The following is a 19,491-nucleotide window of genomic DNA, read 5'->3' as shown; positions in this document are numbered from 1 at the left end:
ACCGAAAAAAAAAAAAAAAAAAAAAAAATGCCTATGGAACAGGCGACCGATGTCTTCCCAGACCTCTAGCTGGTGTCACGGACGAGTGCATCCTCTTTTTACCCGAGAGTTTGGTTCTCACTACTGTCCTTTATAGCCTTGTCTACTGGGAATCTCAAGGCCAAATGCAGTTCTCTATGGCAGCATCTTTGTGCACCTGGATTCCTAACATAATTGCTCCTCCCTTATTTTGTTCCTTAGCTCTGTTTGCATTATGGAGCCCTGTGTGTGTGCAGTCTGTGTGCATGCGCAGGCTGCCTCAGAGCCTTTTCTGGGAAGAAGACAGGAAATAGACTTCAAGGGGTGTTTAGGAGGTTGACAGATGCTCCTGCCTTGCTGGTGAGAAAACCACTGGGAAGGGGCTGGTCGCTCTGAGAGCCTGGAGCCACCTTTGTGGGGACAGGGCACCGGCTGAGGCAGCTCCCTCACGCTGCAGGAGTGCCTGGTTTTCATGAGGCGTGGCTGGCGGTGGGCCAAGGCACTTCTCCCTGCTGCCTGCCTGCCTTCCAGTCCCCACCCCCTGGGGAGAGGCCAGGTGGGAGAGTGGGGGCGGGGGGCAGGGCCGTGCAGGGTCTTGCACCCTGCACTTGAATCCCTGCTCCACTATTGCTGGCTTTCTGAGTTCTCACAGAAGCTCTCAAACCAGCTACCGGTCTTGCCTCCTCATGGGGTTGCCGTGAGCTTCTGGTGAACTCATACATGAGAAAGTACTATGTAGACAGTCTGGTTTGAGCTCTGTTTAGGTGTCTCCCAGCTGTATTTCTGTAGGAAGCCCAAACTCAGTTTATAATGCTAACCGAAGTGCTCAATAAATGTTAGCCACGTGGCAGGTGTGTGCTAGGAGCTTTGAACACTTGATCTAGTTTAATTTCATCCCCATGATGACCCTGGATGTAGGTATTATAATCCCATTTTTACAGTGGAGGGAACTGTATGTAGTCCACAGAGGTAGGCTGAGCAGCCTGCCTGAAGTCACACAAGTTAGTTGTGGAACCGGACTTGAGTCCAGGCCAGGCTGATGCCCAAGGGCAGCCCCGTGTCATGGTGGGTGAGCTGAGCGGTCACCCAGGCCAGCTCCTCCCCTCCAGGGTAGGTGGGCCTTCTCTGCTCTAGGCCTCTTCTTTGAGATGATTCTTTTTTTTTTTTTTTTGGTTGCTTTGGGTCTTTGTCGCTGTGTGTGGACCTTCTCTAGTTGTAGTGAGCGGGACCTACTCTTTGTTGTGGTGCGTGGACTTCTCATTGCGGTGGCTTCTCTTGTTGTGGAGCACAGGCTCTAGGCGTGCGGGCTTCTGTAGTTGCAGCACGTGGGCTTCAGTAGTTGCAGTGTGTGGGCTCAATAGTTGTGGCTCACAGGCTCTAGAGCGTAGGCTCGGTAGTTGTGACGCATGGGCTTAGTTGCTCCGTGGCATGTGGGATCTTTGGCTTCTCTTGTTGTGGAGCACAGGCTCTAGGCGTGCGGGCTTCTGTAGTTGCAGCACGTGGGCTTCCGTAGTTGCCGTGTGTGGGCTCAATAGTTGTGGCTCACAGGCTCTAGAGCGTAGGCTCGGTAGTTGTGACGCATGGGCTTAGTTGCTCCGTGGCATGTGGGATCTTTCCGGACCAGGGCTCGAACCCACGTCCCCTGCATTGGCAGGCGGATTCTTAACCACTGCGCCACCAGGGAAGTCTTTCAAGATGGTTCTTGAAGGCACTAAGATGTCTCTGCTCGCTGGTCTCTACGTTTTCCCGCTAATCATTGTAGGCCACGCCCTTCTCCAGGGGTCTTCCGTGGTTTCTGGGGACTCCTTGGCCCCTCCCTCTGTCTGCACCCAAACAGGTACCTAGTACTTTCCCCACCTGCTTCCCTTTGCCCCGGCCACTCCTGTCACTGGAGTCCCTGCTGTTCTTGCGTCTGCTTTCTGCTGTTCTGCAGTCCTCCCTGTACCTCAGATGGTCCTCGTCATCAAGTCTCAGCTCCTAGGCCGCCCTTGTCATCACCCTTTTCCTCTCCCATAGGCGTTTATTTGGCACCTGCTCTGTGCCAGGCCTGACTCCATCCCTGTCCTGTGGGAGTGCCTGTCTGCTGGGGCAGGTGGCTCTGAATCAGTGACTACACAGCTCGGTCAGTGCCGTGTGGAGACAGTAAGGCTGTGGGGGCCAGGGAGGCCCTAGCTCTCCCTGGGGGAAAAGGCAGGGGGAGGTGCTGAAGAGGGAGGAGGAGGAAGCAGTCACTTGGCAGGTAGCGCAGGTGAAGGGATCCTAGGCAGAGGCAGTGCCCATGTGGCAGAGGAATGGAGGTGGGGTGAGAGCGTGCTCTGAGGAACCGAGTGTGGTCTGGAGCTGGGAGAGCAGCTGCAGGGACAGTGGCAGCAGCTACAGAGTAGGGCCTCGATCCTGAGAGCAGCAGGAAGCCATCGAGGAGTCTTGAGCAGGGGAGATGCCTGCTCAGGCTTGCTCTTCAGAAAAGTCTGTGTGGTCCTAAGGCACAGAACGAAGTCCCAGTTGCAAGGACTGAGTCCAGCCTCCCTGCAGGGCAGGACGCTGTAGGTTGTGGTTGTCTAGTTGGTGGCTTTGGGTTTTGGAAAGATCCTTCCAGTGTTGCATAGAGGCCTGGAAGGAGGTGGAGAGCTACTTGGAGGCCTGTGGACTGGCTGTGGAAATAACCCAGTGATTGAGCAGTGTGGGGGCCTGAGCACATCAGGGCAGGGGGGCTAGACTGAGACTTTAAGGAGGTTGGGTCACTGAGACTTGGCTACTTGGGGGAGGGAGGAAATCCAGATTAAGTCTGTAGTGTGGCCTGTTGTTAAATTGCCCAGAAGGAGCCCTGGCCTAGGGGGCTTTACCAGGACCAGCCTTTCCCTCTGTGTGCCTCAGTTTCCCCAGGTGTGAAGGGATTGAGCAAAGTGGCCTTTCTTGCTCTGACCCAGCCGTTCTGTCACATGCCTCTGGCTGAGGAGAAGGGACACAGAGACCACAGTGTAGCCAACTGGGGCCTAGTCTGGGATTATCAAATCTGGCCAGGTCTGTTGCGGCTGGAAGCCAGCCCCTGGCATGGCTACCGTCTGAGAGCGCATGTCCCTGGCCCTTAGATGCCCTCTCCAACTTCGTGCAGGCTCTGTCCTCCCTGTCAGCTGTCTTGGCTCAGCCTGCCTGGCTGCCCCAGGCCCTAACTCTGACCAGGGCCTCTGCTCTCCCCGTGACTGGCCCTGAGAGGAATGGCTCGGCTCTGGGGCCTTATTGGCAAAATCCTGCCTGGGCCACACACGCCCCTGCCTCCCGGGCTGGATGCCTGCCCACCATGGGATTAGAAGGAGGCCTGGCCTTGCCTGCCCTGACGTGGCAGACTGCCTTGGAGCCCAAGGGAGGAGTTGGAGTCTGAGAGGCTGTGCTTTGCCTCCCTGCGCATGCTCCAGCCCAGGGGCACTGCACTCCTCTCTTTGAGGGAAGTGGGAGCACAGCACAGTGGGGCTTGTTCCTTAGCTTGCCGGGGGGGGGGGGGGGGGGGGATCCAGACGACTTGGATTCCTGTGGGCGCTGGAGCAAAGCAAGACCGACCTTGAAGAATTGTATGTGTGTTGGGGGGCGGGGGGGTGGCATTCCAACTTGGGCAAAAACCCAGAGGCGGGAAGGCAGGAAACATGCGGAAGTGATAACAGCCGACCACTTCCCGGATTGTAGGAAATGTGAAGTGAGAGGACCAAGATGGGAGGTCGAGGAGCCCACTGGGGTGACGTGGAGGTCTGCAGGGCAGAAATAGAGACACAGATGTAGAGAACAAATGTATGGACACCAAGGGGGGAAGTGGCGGGGGGGGGGGGGGGGGGGAAGTGGGGTGGGAGCTCAGCCCTGCTCAGAGTACAGTATTTCCTGCCTGACAGGTAACCGGGCTCCTTAGCTTCCTCATTGGAAAGCTCAGCTGGCCATGCCAGAGCCCTGCAGGATTAGATCCCAGAATCCTGGCATCACGGGTAGGATATCTTGAGGACTGGCAGTCTCCCTCTGCCCCTGCCTGGTGAGTGACAGATGAGGTTCAGGAAGGGAGGGGCTTGCTCAGGATCACATAGCACATGAGGGGCAGGGCTAGGATTTGAACTCAAGTCTGCCTCTAGACATTCCTTTACAAACCTTTGATGAGGTCCTACTGTGTGCCAGGTACTTCTTTTTTAAAAAAAATTAATTTATTTATTGATTGATTTTTGGCTGTGTTGTGTCTTCGCTGCTGCGCACGGGCTTTCTCTAGTTGCGGCGAGCGGGAGCTACATTTTGTTGCGGTGCGTGGGCTTCTTATTGCTGTGGCTTCACTTGTTGCGGAGCACAGGCTCTAGGCACGCGGACTTCAGTAGTTGCAGCACGTGGGCTCAGTAGTTGTGGCTCACGGACTCTAGAGCACAGACTCAGTAGCTGTGGTGCACGGGCTTAGTTGCTCTGTGGCATGTGGGATCTTCCCAGACCAGGGATCGAACCCGTGTCCCCTGCATTGGCAGGCAGATTCTTAACCACTGCACCACCAGGGAAGTCCCTGTGCCAGGTACTTCTAAGCATGAGCACTAGAGTAGGAGCTTCGCAAAGGATTGGCCCAATTTCTCTTATATGCTCAGTGTTTGGGGGAGGGTCCAATACAGAGGAGGTGCTCGGTGAATGAATGAGTGAATGAATGAATGAACAAATGGGTAAGGCAAAGATCCTGCCTCCAGGCATGTAGAGTCCAGTGGATGGGACTTTTGTTTTGCACAACAGGAAATAGGAGGCTGGTAGGAGTGGGTATGGGCTAGGTGGGAAGCAGAGAGGATTGGAATTCAGATGTCCTGACTGCTGGTCTAGGGCTTTTTCCATCCTCACTTTCCTCATCTGTAAAGTGGGGTAAACGGTTTTCACCCTCTGCCTGCCTCGTGAGGATCCAGTGGCAGTAGATGAGAATAGGCTTTTAAAGCAGGGACATTGTGCTGGGGGGGCTTCCCTGTGTGCACATACAGAACTGCCCAGAAACTCCACATGCTCTACTTTTCTTCTGCCCCCTTACCCTCTGCATTTTACCTCCCCCATTGCCCTAGCTTTCTCCAGGGCTTCTTTCTGGAATGTTCTGCCCAGAACCTCTAGCCATGGGAGGGGTTGGGAAGAGTGTGGGTGAACGGAGTCTGCCTGCCGCCTTCCTCTACTGTCTCCCACACCCAGAAAGCCAGCCGCCCGCATCCACATCCAAGCAGGCCCCCAATGCACACCCGGCCGGAAATGCCTTGGCAGTGGTTACCATGGTGACGGGTCCTGATGCTTGGACTGCAGCGGCCTGGGAGCTGCCTGCAACAGCCTGGCATCCGCAGGCCTCCACCCAGGCTGCGAGCTCCTGGCGCAGCTGCCCCCCTCTCTCTCCTTTCAGTCCCTAGCACTGAGCCTGGTACCCAGGGACTCTTGGGAATGAGCTGCCTGTCTGGGAACCCACAAGCTGTTCTGGGTCAGACTGGCTTGGTTCAAATCCCAGTTCTGCCTCTTAGGGGGTCAGTGACCTAAACAAGTTAACTCGGTGTGTTTTGAATTTACTGAATTAGCTACGGGATCCTTGTGAAGGGAGTTATCCAAAGGGTATAGACTCCCAGAATGAGACCCATCCTTGCCCCGAGCCGTCACTGCCCCCGTCCTGCAGCAGTGGCAGGATCAACATCGGGTCATAGCACTCTTTGCTGCTGAATCCGCATCCAGGGCCCTAGATTCCTCATCTCAGGCCCCAGGAGGTCCTGCAGGCAGTGTAGTGTGATGGGTAGGACCTCAGACTCTGTGGGTCACAGCTGGGCTTGGCACTTACTTGGGCTTCAGTTTCCTCATCTATTTTTTTAAAATTGAATTTGTTACAATATTGCTTCTGTTTTATGTTTTGGCTTTTTGGCCACGAGGCCCCACCCCCACCCCGACCAGGGATTGAACCTGCACCCCCTGCATTGGAAGGTGAAGTCTTAACCACTGGACCGCCAGGGAAGTCCCAGTTTCCTCATCTTTGAAATGAGGATAATAATGTACCTCTTTCAGAGGTTTGTTGTATGGATAACATTTGAATTAGTACTTGTAAAGTGCTTAGACAAGTATCTGATAGTTAATAAGCACTTTATAAATGTTAGCGGTGACTTATCATCACCACAATTGGCATTGGCCATGGAAATTGGAACCCCTATGCCCGTCCCTCCTGTCATTTTTCTCACGCAGGCAGGCGTCCCCACCTCTGTTCACAGTGTCATGAGAGAGATAGGACGGCAGTTTGGCTGCCCTTCCTCATCCCGCCCCATCCAGGGGACTGCTAGGCACTCCTCACCTCTGCTGCCTGGTGAGTGAGACAAGCTGGGCCCTGGGCAGAAACTCCTCCTCTAACTCATGAGTTTGAGGACTTTCTCTGCTGGTTCTCCAGCTGGCAGCTATTCCAGCCCTGGTCTGGATCAGCCAGCTGGTCAGTGACCGCCCAGAGCCCTCCCAGTCAGTAGAGCTGATGACGGATGAGCACCCAGCAGAGATGCTGCTACTGATGTCATCTGAAGAATGAGGGGCCCAAGGAAGGGGCTCTTATAGGATGAAATAGGAGCAAATCCCAGGCTTTACTGCTGTAGGGCTCACTACAGGGGGAATCTTTCCAGAATGAAGGAGAATCTGAGGCAAAACTTGAATAAGCTGGCCCACCAGCTGAATTAATTCTCTGCTGCATCCCTCTCTCCCAGCCCCCTCCTTCGGGTCCAAGGTTATGTTAACACGGAATTGTTGGCCAAAAGGAAGCTGGGCATAAGGGCATCCAGAGAGCCCCTGGGGGTCTGAGACCCTGGGCTGGAAGGTGGTGGCCACTCTTGGAGTTGGGGTCTTATGGTGGGTGGCCCTGGGGTCTCAGGGACTGGCAGATCTTGGAGACCCTGCTGTGAGCTGACCGCCTCATCTGTTCCCCAGGGCCTGGCCTCCGTGTTCTCCAACCGTGCATCCCGGAAGTCGGCCTCACGCACTGAGAACAACAACATGGCAGAGGACGAAGGCTACCGGAACCCCACGGAGGTGCAGATGAGCCAGCTGGTGCTGCCCTGCCACACCAACCAGCGCGGCGAGCTGAGCGTCGGGCAGCTGCTCAAATGGATTGACACCACCGCCTGCCTGTCCGGTGAGGCCGTGCCTGGCACAGCTGCCCTCCCAGCGCCGGCACCACACACCCAGAGGAGAGGCCCCAGTTTTCAGAGATGGTTGCCGTCCCCGAGTGCCAGCCTCCTCCCTCATCCCAGCCTTTGCTCAGGCTGCTCCACCTGCCTGCGATGCCCTCTTCAAGTTCTCCATGCTCGGCTCGGGCCCAGCCTCTTGCCCGGAGGCGCCCAGAGGTCTGAGTACTATAACCTAAGGTCCCTGCTCTGACACAGCGCGGCCTTCAATGTGGCTGCCCCGAGACTGGCTGTGAGCAAAGCCTGTGGCATTGTGTAGAGTTGAGTGGAGCTGGATTGAGCTCATTTCGTTGCCTTTGGTGCCCCAGTATTCTCCAGCCCACAGGGAGTTCACATTCTGATGGGGGGTCCAGACAGGAGACTGACTGCCCCCCCAGCACTGTCTGATAGGAGCTGGGAAAGGGAGGTGGAAGCAGGGCTCTGGGAGAACAGACCAGAGGCTCTGCCCCAGCCCTAGGGGCAGAGAAGGGATTCTAGAAGGACTAAGGCCTGGGAGCACAGTCCTCAGAGGAAGAATGGCTCAGGCAAGGAGACAAAGGTGGGTGAGGTTGACCGGACAGGGGTACGGGCACTCTAGGAGGTCAGGAAGTAGAATAGCATGGTGTGATCATTCATTCATTCGACAGCTGCTTGACAGCGGCTTATTGAGTATCTCCTGCGTGCCAGGTGCTGCTCCAGGACTGGGGCACAGCAGTGAACAAGACAGGCAAAAATCCTTGCCCTCAAGTGACATGCAGTCTAGCAGGAGGGAGAGGCACTAGACAGACGAAACCCAGATATGTAAGACAGGGTCAGGGTGTCGTTATCATGGTGAGGAAAGTAAAGAAGGGTGGGAGCACGGGCGAGGAGGCAGGCCTTAGCTAGGCGGTCTGACGTTTGATCAGAGGCCTGGGTCATGGGGAGGCTGCTAACGCGTGCTTTCTTCTGACGCCAGCGGAGAGGCATGCTGGCTGCCCCTGCGTCACAGCCTCCATGGACGATATCTATTTTGAGCACACCATTAGGTAAGTGGCCCCTCCTGCCCTTGCTTCTGGTCTCCCCACCACGAGCCCAGAGCCCTTCCCCCATCTACTGCCTGCTCAGCCTGTGTGCTGCCTGGAACCTGCCTCAGCTGACTGAGGGCCTCTGCAGATGGAGAGGGGGCAGCCTTTGGTGAGCAGTGACCCGTCTCGTCTGCAACGTCTCTGGGATGGCGGTGGGCTAGAAGCTGCCCTGTGGCTGGCAGCTCCCTCAGCCAGGCTTGGAGTTGGGTGCTGCTGAGGCAGTATCATGGGGTGCTGTGTGACTTTGGGGAAGGCAGTCTCTTTCTCTGGTCCTCAGTTTTCTTATCTTCAAACTGGAAGGGGTTAGACTTAATCAGTGAATGCCTTTTTGAGCTTGGACATTCTCTGTGGGTCATTGGTCATCAGACTGTAGGGAGGTCCCTAGATAAGGTGCCTTGGCAGAGCCTGACCCAGAAGTTTGGACCATTCAGCCTCTGCTCACGTACCCCCAGGGATGAGGAACTCATTACCTCCTGGTTTTTTGGGTTTTCGGGTTTTTTTGTTTTTTGTTTTTTTTTTAACTGTCTGTACTGGTTAGAAGACTCTTCATTACACTGTGCTGAGCTTTGTCTCTGCACAGCTTTGCTGGGACCCAAGGAGCATGCTGAGCCCTCTGCCCAGGACAGGCTGCAGGGCTGCATACAGTGCTTTGGCCTCCAGGTCTGCTCTTAAACTATCAGTGCCTAGGACATCAAGTGCCAAGGACTTATTCAGGACTTCCTGGTGCCCCACGAGTGTGGTTAAGGAAAAAGTTTGGCTAGTCCCTGTATTCACTTATTTAGTCATTCATCACTGCTTGTGGACCAGGGCCCATGCTGGGTTTGGGGTCCGCAAAGCCAACTGGAACATAGTCCCTGTGCCCCAGGAGCTCCCAGACTGCAGGGAGGCAGATATAGAAACATAATTTCAATTCAAAGCAGTGAATTCCAGGGTAATAATGATCTCTGCATATGGGTGCTTTGTAATACTTTTTCTAAATATCTTTTATTTTAGAATAGTTTTTGATTTACAAAAACACTGTAGATAGTACAGAGTTCCCATATACCCCACACCGAGATTCCCTATTACTAATATCTTACATTCATATGGTACCTCTGTCACAATGAGCCAATATTGATGCGTTATTTGTAATGTCTTTTTAATTAACTTAAGTCCTCAGAACAACCCTATGAAGTCCTGGCTATTAGTACCCTCATTTTACAGGTGATAAAACGGAGGCACAGGGAAGTGAAGTAACTTGCTTGCAGTCATACAGCTGGTGGAGAACCCAGGACGTACTACAAGCCAGGCAGTCTGACCCTAGAGTCCTTGTTCTTAACAAACAGGCCTCATTGCCTATATGTCTGGGGGTGGGTATAGTGACTGGCACAGAGGGTAGTCAAGGGTGGCTTCCTGGAGGAGGTGTTTGAGCTCGCTCCAGTACTGTGTGTAGTGACAATTTGTAGGCCAGTGGAGCCGTGTCTGGGCCAGCTCTGGGTCTCTGTTGCCAACACGGGATCTGGCACTTGGAGGAGCAAGGGATAGAGAAGGCTGGGGTGGGGTGTGTACATGATGAATGGACACGCTGTGGGACCCAGTGGAGTGGAGGTGAGTCTGGGCAGAGGAGGGTGTGGGTGGGGGGAAAAGATGGAGAGGATCCTGGGAAGGAGGGTAAGCTGGGAAGGGACCTGGAGCATGATTGGTGGCCAGGAAAGGCCTGGCCATACCTGAGGAAAGCTGGGGAAGGTTTTTTTTTTTTTGCGGTACGCGGGCCTCTCACTGCTGTGGCCTCTCCCGTCGCAGAGCACAGGCTCCGGACGCGCAGGCCCAGCGGCCATGGCTCACGGGCCCAGCCGCTCCATGGCATGCGGGATCCTCCCAGACCGGCACACGAACCCGTGTCCCCTGCATCGGCAGGCGGACTCTCAACCACTGCGCCACCAGGGAAGCCCCTGGGGAAGGTTCTTTTGTTTGTTTTTGCTTTTGCCATTTAAAAATATCTCAAAGGACTTCCCTTGTGGCGCAGTGGTTAAGAATCCGCCTGCCAATGCAGGGGACACGGGTTTGAGCCCTGGTCTGGGAAAATCCCACATGCCGCGGAGCAACTAAGCCTGTGCGCCACATCTAGCCTGTGCTCTAGAACCTGTGTGCCACAACTACTGAGCCTGCATGCCACAACTACTGAAGCCTGCACGCCTAGAGCCTGCGCTCCGCAACAAGGGGAGCCACTGCAGTGAGAAGCCTGCGCGCCACAACCAAGAGTAACCCCTGTTCACTGCAACTAGAGAAAGCCCACACGCCACAACGAAGACCCAACGTAGCCAAAAAATAACAAATAAATTAATTAAATTAAATTAAAATTCTAAAAAAAATTTAAAATATCTCAAAATGTATCTCTAATGGATAAGAACTTTTTAAAACATAATTTCAATACCACACCTAAAGAAAATGAACAATTTCTCACTAACATCAAATATCCAGTCAGCATTCAGTTGCCCACAATGTCTCATGAATTTGTTTTTTTCTTTTGTTTTGCTTTACAGTTATTTTTGTTGCACAAGTCAGGATGCAAATCAGGTTGCAATTGGTTGCTAGGTTTCTTAAATCTTTTTTTTTTTTTTTTTGGCCATGCCTTGCAGGATCTTAGTTCCCCGCCCAGGGATCGAACCCAGGCCCGGCAATGAAAGTGCCAAGTCCTAACCACTGGACCACCAGGGACTTCCCTCTTAAGTCTTTTTTTAACCCATAGGTCCTACATATCCCCACAACACCCTCTCCATCTACCCTCTCCTCCCCGCTCCCTCTCCCTCTCTATCTGTCTTCTCTTGAAGTTTGTTTGTTTTTTTAAATAAATAGATTTATTATTTTTGGCTGTGTTGGCTCTTCGTTGCTATGCGCGGGCTTTCTCTAGTTGCAGCGAGTGGGGGCTACTCTGTTGCGGTGCGCGGGCTTCTCATTGTGGTGGCTTCTCTTTGTTGCTGAGCACGGGCTCTAGGTGTGTGGGCTTCAGTAGTTGTGGTTCACAGGCTCTAGAGCACAGGCTCAGTAGTTGTGGCCCACGGGCTTAGTTGCTCCGTGGCATGTGGGATCTTCCTGGACCAGGGCTCAAACCTGTGTCCTCTGCACTGGCAGGCGGATTCTTAACCACTGCGCTACCAGGGAAGCCCAAAGTTTATTTGTTGAAGAAACTTGGTTATTTGTTCTCTAGAGTTCTTCATCATCTGGGTTTTGCTGTTAGCACCACACACTGTGGTGTCATTTAACATGTTCCTCTGTCCCCTGCTAGTAAATTGGTCATGGGGAAGGGCTTGAACAGGGATCACATTTGTTTGTTGGAGCTGCCTCTGGAGGGGTGTTGGGAAATTAGCAGCCTGAAGGGGGCCCCAAGGAGGCTGGGCACTGACCCTGGGGCTGGAGCCAGTTTTGGCCTGAGCTGTGAGATGGAGGACAGTCAGGAAGGAAGAGAAGCTTGGGAGTCCAAATGGGTTACTGCTTGGCTTTGGGTGGGGGTGGGGGGGGCTAGAGAGGGGGAGGGGAGGAGGAGGAAGGGGAAGGGTCATAAACTTCTTTCTCTTTTTTTTAGCACTGCAAAAAACAGACTTATTTTTACTTGGGGGATGAGGGAAGTTTTTTTTTTCTACTTTTTTATTATGAAAACTTTCAAAATTATAGAAAGTTGAATAGTGCTGTGATCATCCCTACTGAGAGTCAATAATGAACACTTTGCTAAATTTGCTTTATCTGTATGTGGATATATACAAGCATACCTCATTTTATTGCACTTTGCAGATATTGCATTTTTTTACAAATTGAAGGTTTGTGGCAATCCTGCATCAAGCAAATCTATTGACCTCATTTTTCCAACAACATTGGCTCATTTAGTGTCTCTGTCACATTTTGGTAATTTTTGCAATATTTCAGACTTTTTCATTATTATATTTTTTATGGTGATCTGTGATCAGTGATCTTTGATGTTACTATTGCAAAAAGATTACAACAGGCTGAAGGCTCAGATGATGGTTAGCATTTTTTAGCAAGAAAGTTGTTTTTTTTAAATAAGTTTATTTATTTATTATTTGGTTTTGGCTGCATTGGGGCTTCGTTGCTGTATGCGGGCTTTCTCTAGTTGCATGAGCAGGGGCTACTCTTTGTTGCGGTGCGTGGGCTTCTCATTGCAGTGGCTTCTCTTGTTGTGGAGCACGGGCTCTAGGCACATGGGGTTCAGTAGTTGTGGCATGTGGGCTCAGTAGCTGTGGCTCGTGGGCTCTAGGGTACAGGCTCAGTAATTGTGACCCACGGGCTTAGTGGCTACGTGGCATGTGGGATCTTCCCAGAACAGGGCTCGAACCTGTATCCCCTGAATTGGCAGGCAGATTCTTAACCACTGCACTACCAGGGAAGCCCCAAGAAGGTATTTTTTAATTAAGGTATGTATATTGCTTTTTAGACATATTGCAATTGCATACTTAATACACTACAGTATAGTGTAAACGTATCTTTTATATGCACCAGGAAACCAAAAAAATTGTGTGACTCGCTTTATTGCGATATTTGCTTTACTGCCATGGTCTGGAACGGAATCCACAGTATCACTGTTGTGTGAACTATTTGAAAGTAAGTCGCAGACATCATGACACTTCATCCCTCCATATGTCAGCATGCATCTCCTAAAAATGATAGTCCCCTACCTGACTATTAGAACTACTAAAAAAATAATAATAATAACAGAAATGAACAAGTCAGGACTTCCCTCGTGGTGCAGTGGTTAAGAATCTGCCTGCCGGGCTTCCCTGGTGGCGCAGTGGTTGAGAGTCCGCCTGCCGATGCGGGGGACACGGGTTCGCCCCGATCCGGGAAGATCCCACATGCCGTGGAGCGGCTGGGCCCGTGAGCCATGGCCGCTGAGCCTGAGCGTCCGGAGCCATGGCCGCTGAGCTTGCGCGTCCGGAGAGGCTGCGCTTCCGGAGCCTGTGCTCTGCAACGGGAGAGGCCACAACAGTGAGAGGCCCGCGTACCGCAAAAACAAAAACAAAAACAAAAACAAAAACAAAAAAAAAAGAATCTGCCTGCCAATGCAGGGGACACGGGTTTGAGCCCTGGTCCAGGAAGATCCCAAATGCCACGGAGCAACTAAGCCCGTGCGCCACAACTACTGAAGCCCACGTGCCTAGAGCCCGTGCTCCACAACAAAGAGAAGCCACCAGAAGGCGAAGGCTGTGCACCGCAACGACAAGTAGTAGCCCCGCTGGACGCAACTAGAGGAAGCCTGCGCGCTGCAATGAAGACCCAACGCAGCCAAAAATAAATAAATAAATAAATTAATTAATTAATTTAAAAAAAAGTCAGCACAGGGCTGCAAAGTGGCTCGCTCAGGGATTCTGTTGTTCATCTGGACATGGGAGTCACTCCAGAGGGCCAGTTGCAGCTGGAAAGAGCAGGGCTAGGGTGCTCAGTAGAATCAATCTAGAATCCTGGCTCTGTCCATCTTTAGCTGGGTGACCTTAGGCAAATGGCTTACCCTCTCTGATACTCAGTCCCCCCTAAACCTACCTGCCAAACTTGTTGTGAGGTTCAAATGAGGTCGTGCAAAGTACCTGGCACATAGTAGGTATTCTTTCCCTTCCTACCCTGTGTCTATAGTTATCTTGTTCTTAGTAGGCATTCAATAATTGTGGAATTCATTAATTCAGTAGGCCACTATTCATGGCTTACCTTGTGCCATGTGCAAGGACTTGAAGATTCAGTGGTGAGCAAAACAGACATGATCCTTGCCCCAGCAGAGCTTAAGGACTGTGGGGGAGACAGAGGTCAATCTGTTGGAAGAAGTGTTAGGAGGGTGAACCTTATGGGGCTCCGGGAGGGTAGGGAGAGCTTTCCTTAGGAAGGACTGTTGAGCTGAGAGCAAAGAGTAGCTTGAGCATTCATTGGACAAGGGGAAGCAGGAGAAAGGGGGAGATGAATGACATCATGCCACTTCTCTTGCCCCAGCTTCCCCACCTGTAGAATGAGGTGCTAACACTGTCTTGCCAGCTTGCTTCGAGGACTCAGTGACATGGTAGATGTGAATATGCTCTGTATGCCGTGATGTTCTCCTGCCAGCTCCTCTCAGCAGAGACACCTGTTGTCTCCCTCTGTCCCCTCTTGGAAGGCTTACCTCCTGCTTTTCTCTCCTCAGTGTTGGACAAGTGGTGAATATCAAGGCCAAGGTGAACCGGGCCTTCAACTCCAGTATGGAGGTGAGCAGGTGGGTGGGTGGGTTTCTACCTCCTCTTCATTCTCAGCCGCCAGCTCGGGCACACTCACACTCAGTGCCCCAGTTGAGGCAGCAGAGTTCTGAAACAGCTGGCAGGGTTGGAGGGATTCTAGGGCAATGTCCAATATCCATAATACAGAAGGGAAAACTGAGGCTAGGGAGGGGAAGGGATTTGCCCCAGGTCACTAAGCCATGTAGATTCCAATGTGAGCCTTGACTTCCAGCCTCCTGGGTCTTCACACCTAGTCTCAGACCCTCTCTTCAGCAGCCAGGTGGTCTCAGGAATACAGGGAAAATAGCCGCTGTGCCTGACCCTGAAGGCAGTGGTCTGGAGGAGGGCGCTGGACTTCCGTCCATTAGGTTACCTCCCACAGCCTCTGTCTGCACATTGTAGAATGGGAACATGATTCCTGTGCGGCAGGGTTGTTGAAGGTTTAATGGGAGGACTCTTTGGGGATGCATGGGGCTCTGTGAGCTCTGGAAGAGGGCCTCATCATTCCCATTTTACAGATGAGGAAACTGAGGCCCAGAGAAAGGAAGTGACTTGCTCAAGGTGTCCCAGGGAGCCAGGGGCAGAATCAGAACCTACCCCAGGTCTCTAGCCCCCTGGACTTGGTAGGTGATACAGAAGCACCAGAGGCCAGGCCTGGGGTGGGACTTGCTGTCTCCACCTGCGGGACCTCGGGTTGGTGAGCTCTCTTTCCTCCCTCCTCAGTCATCCACCTTGCTCTTCCTTTCCAGGTGGGCATCCAGGTGGCCTCTGAGGACCTGTGCTCTGACAAGCAGTGGAGCGTGTGCAAGGCCTTGGCCACCTTTGTGGCCCACCGGGAGCTCTCCAAGGTAGGTGGCTACACCTGACCACCCAATGCTGCCGGACCACCTGGGTGCCTGTCTAAGTGGTGATTCTGGGGGTTGGTGGGGGGGTAGAGGTGGGGGCACAGCAGGGAATCCCCAGAAGAAGGCCCACCCCGTGCTGTGGTTGAACCCCAGGCGCCTCCCCGCTCTGCTTTTCCCCACCTCTCCCTGTGCACCTTGCACCACAGGATCCTCCAGTTCTCTCCATTGCCTCCCATGTCCTGCATCAACAACCCCCATCCACAGTGCCTTTGCCCAAGAATTGGGACGGGGACGCTGGAGGATGAAAGTGATGTATCAGTCAACAGGGAGATGGAAGATGGGGACAAAGAGGGGGCAAGACTTGTAAACATCCAGCAGCCCCAGGCGTGAGATGGCCGTTTGGGGGACAGGCTCTCATGCTATTCCAGGAAGCTTGTCCTGAGCACCCCCCACCTCACCCCCTGCCGCAGGTGAAGCTGAAGCAGATCACGCCGCGGACCGAGGAGGAGAAGACAGAGCACAGCGTGGCAGCCGAGCGCCGGCGCATGCGGCTGGTCTACGCAGACACCATCAAGGAGCTCCTGGCCAGCTGCGTCATTCGGGATGGTGAGCGCCGTGCGTGTGGAGGGCAGCCCATGTCCTGCATGGCCCCCCCTGTCCTGGGCCCTTACTGAGCAGAGGGAGGAAGGGAGTCTCCTTGGGATGTCCACCCACGGGTGGCCTCAGGCCTGGATGGCCCTCTTGCCTCAATGTTCCTTCGGGGAAAAGGGAGCGTTTGGACATTTCGCCCAGCTCCCAGGAGCCATGAAGATGGAGCTGGGACATACAGAAAACCCTTTTAATCCGTTAAATGCATTTGGGTCTCTAGGAGTCAAGATATTTGGAAAGGTAGTGTTGAGCTTGGCCTTGAAACCCTAGGACTTTTCAAAAAACAAACAGATAGGTAGCTAGGTAGATAGAGATAGGTGTAGGCATAGAGATAGAGTAAAAAGCAAGACTCTCTTCTACCCCAGAACCAAGGCTCCCTCCAGAGGCAGCTACTGTTCGTCATTTGGGGGCATCTTTCCAGAAGTATTCTCTGCATATTTAAGCACACTACGTACCAGTTTGCCCTCTCTTTTTACCCAAAAGTAAACATACAGTACATACTGTTCTGTATCTTGCTTCTCTCCCCTTAAAGCATATCTTGGAGAGTGTCCTGTACCAGCACACAAAGGTCCACTTTGGACTGGGAGGATTTTGACAGGTGGAGAGGTGAGGCAGGGTTTTCTGACAGAGGGCACAGGCTGGGCAAAAGCCTAGAGGGGTGACCTTGGATTTGTTCACTGATGTCCGGAACACTAGAATGCAGAGTCATCCTTGAAACCTAAAGGAGGCAATTTTAGGACCAACCAAGGGTAGTTCAGCTGCCCAGAGTGGAGAGAGAGCAGGCAGAGGTAGCAAACACCAGTGAAGGCAGTGAGCTGTGCTCTGAATCCCATGTGCTGTTATTTCTGCTGGGCCCCGGAGGCCGTGGCTGGGCAGGCCCAGCTCTTTCTGCAATTGTCAAGGCCCACGGGAACCATCCATCCCACTGCAGCCCCTGTAGATCCCTCCTGTCTTGACAGCCCTTCTACCCAAGCGTCAGTCCAAATGCCTGAGCCTCGCATCTGGGCCCTTGGCTGACCACTCAGGCTCATCTGGTGCTGTCCCTTTACTTGCCCTCAGCTCCAGCTAAGCCAAGGCCTCGTTGCTCCCTGTGACTGTCCTGCCTGTCTGGTCTCCAGAACTTGGCTCAGGCCTTCAACCTCCCCTCCTCCCTGCCTGTGGCATCTCTGAGCAGCCTGCAAGCCAGGTGAAAGGCTACCTCTTTCGCAGGCCTTCCCTGATGAGCTCTCCCCACCCCGGGAGATGGGAGATGCACGGCACCTCCTTGGTGCTGAATAAATAAAAGAATCTGTGTGGGGTGGACTGGTGGGCATGGGGGTCCTGGGCTGCGCATGGGGAGGGTCTGCCCTTGGGAATTTTCTCACCTCCCCGCCTCCCTCCCTCTGCGCCTCTCTGGTCAGATCTGGAGAGCAGAGACTGTAGTCGCATGGTGCCCGCCGAGAAGACCCGAGTGGAGAGTGTGGAGCTGGTCCTGCCCCCACACGCCAATCACCAGGGCAATACTTTCGGGGGCCAGATCATGGCCTGGATGGAGAACGTGGCCACCATTGCAGCCAGGTGAGGGAAGTGCCCTGCCTGTGCCTCCCCTCCTTTTTCTTCCTCCTTCCCTCGGCCAGCCCTCTCTGCGGGAGAAACCCCAGCTTGGTGCTGGCATTCAAGGCTTCAGAAGCTTGGCTGTTCTTTCAGACCCAGAGAACCAGAGAGGAATGATTTTCTGTGAGCTCACCATTCCTTCCGTGGTTCCCATCATGGCATGGGAAATGCCAAGGCCCCCGGCTGGCACCAGGGCCTCCCCTTGCCCTGGCCCTGCTCGCTTGCTTCCTGGATCTTAACACTTCTTGCAAATCAAGCCATTTACCTTTCCCCCTCCAATCCTCCATGCTCCCATCCCCCACCTTCACTCCTGGCTGGCTTCCCACCATGCCAACTCCAGTATTCTTTGTCTGCTAAAATCCTGCCCATCTCCTCCATGAAGGCTCTTTCACTGTTCCCTTCTCCCTAGAGGTGGAAATAATTCCTTCCTTTTCCTATAACCTCTGTGCCTGTCCGGGTCTTGTTCTGCTCCAAGTATCGGGGCTTGTTTTTATAGTTATGATAACTGACATTCACTAACTGACACTCTCATACCTCCATGACTTTGTACTTGCTGTTCGCTCTGCCACGAGTGCCCTCCCCAACCCACGTTCTCCTCAGCCAGGCAAATTCTTCCTCATCCTTTAGAGACCAGCTCCAATGGCCCCTCCTCTGTGTTTAACCTGTGGACACAGTACATAAGCAATGCTATTTTGGGCAGCCCAGGCTATGAGAGTAATAAGATCTCAGAGGAGGGTCAGAGTGTGGATAGTCAGGGAAGGCTTTCTGGAGGAGGAGTACTTCATCTGGGCCTTGAATGACGAGTAGCTTTGGGTAAGGGGGGGGGCTTCCAGATAGTAGGGACAGCAGGTGCTAGGGTGTAAAATTTAGAAGGAAAAGGTTTACCGCGAGCCCTGCCCTTTCCTATGTCACCTCAAATTCAGCTTTTTTCCAGCTACGCACGTAGACCTCAGTATTCTAAGCTGTGATATTGGACTTTAGTTCTCTTCCTCTGGGCAGAGCTGTCACTGTGTTGGGTGGGAGTGGGTGGGCCAGAGGGTGGTACCTGTGGTTCTGGGCTGGGTCTGGGGATGGGGGCAGCAGGAGAAGGCTGGCCCAAGCCAGTGGCTGAAGCACTGGAGGCATTTGTCCTGTCCCCCTGACCCCCGCCTCTTCCAGCCGGCTGTGCCGTGCCCACCCTACGCTGAAGGCCATTGAGATGTTCCACTTCCGGGGACCGTCCCAGGTTGGGGACCGCCTGGTGCTGAAGGCCATCGTGAACAACGCTTTCAAGAACAGGTGTGGGGCTGGGATGGGTGAGATGGGGCCTCTTGGGGTTGAGGGCTCTTCCTGACCTAAGAAGGGACCTTACTGCAAAACTGCAGGAACCGTTTCCCCTGTAGACGAGGTCTATGAGATCTGAACTCTGCCTGGCTGCTGGGTCCCTTTTCCATCACCAAGATTCAGCTCTGATGTTCCTTCTCTGGCCTCCCAAGCCCTGCGCCTGCTGCTGTCACAGGTCACACCATGTGCTTGGTGTGTCTCTGTCTCTGGTCCTGCCACACTGTGGATGCTCAGGTCACAGGGCCACCTCTTGCCAGTGTTCCCTTGTTTATCAAACCCTTTCCTACCCTTTTCCTAAAACAGCAGTTAGTTCCCAGAGCCCTTACCTTTGGAATGAATTCTGATACCTCCATGAAAGCTTTTTGGTGATTTCAAAGATTTGGTCATTTTCAATGATAGCGTAGTTGTTAGAAGTGAGGGATCTGGAGCCAGCCTGCCTGGGTTCAAATTTGGTTCATGGCTTATCAGCTGTGTGACTTTGGGCAAGTTACTTAACCCCTCTGAGTCTCATTTCTTTCATTTGTAAAATGGGGCTCACCACAACTACCTCATAGTTGTGAGGATTCAATGAGGGGTTACTGATAGAATGCCAGGAAAACGTTCAGTGAAGGTCAGCCATTCCTGC

The 19,491-nt window shown here is 53.2% G+C and overlaps 1 protein-coding gene and 1 non-coding gene across 2 annotated transcripts in view; one reads left to right on the top strand and one right to left on the bottom strand.

Annotated features, from left to right (window-relative positions):
- Positions 1-19,491, top strand: part of ACOT11 (acyl-CoA thioesterase 11) — a 46,797-nt gene that overhangs the window by 18,178 nt on the left and 9,128 nt on the right. Inside the window, exons 2-8 of the mRNA XM_007471144.1 lie at positions 6,934-7,138; positions 8,125-8,194; positions 14,388-14,448; positions 15,207-15,305; positions 15,773-15,908; positions 17,351-17,507; positions 18,702-18,821. Of these exons, the coding sequence (XP_007471206.1) occupies positions 6,934-7,138; positions 8,125-8,194; positions 14,388-14,448; positions 15,207-15,305; positions 15,773-15,908; positions 17,351-17,507; positions 18,702-18,821 (848 nt within the window). The remainder of the gene's footprint in view (positions 1-6,933; positions 7,139-8,124; positions 8,195-14,387; positions 14,449-15,206; positions 15,306-15,772; positions 15,909-17,350; positions 17,508-18,701; positions 18,822-19,491) is intronic.
- Positions 10,860-10,930, bottom strand: TRNAE-UUC (transfer RNA glutamic acid (anticodon UUC)). The gene has a single exon. It is a non-coding gene; the product is annotated as a tRNA-Glu (tRNA).

This window comes from Lipotes vexillifer, unplaced genomic scaffold (assembly GCF_000442215.2).
Source record: "Lipotes vexillifer unplaced genomic scaffold, Lipotes_vexillifer_v1.1 scaffold1003, whole genome shotgun sequence".
Classification (NCBI taxonomy): Eukaryota; Metazoa; Chordata; class Mammalia; order Artiodactyla; family Lipotidae; genus Lipotes; species Lipotes vexillifer.
Note: the sequence above shows the minus strand (reverse complement) of the source record. Positions and strands in the feature narration are given on the sequence as shown.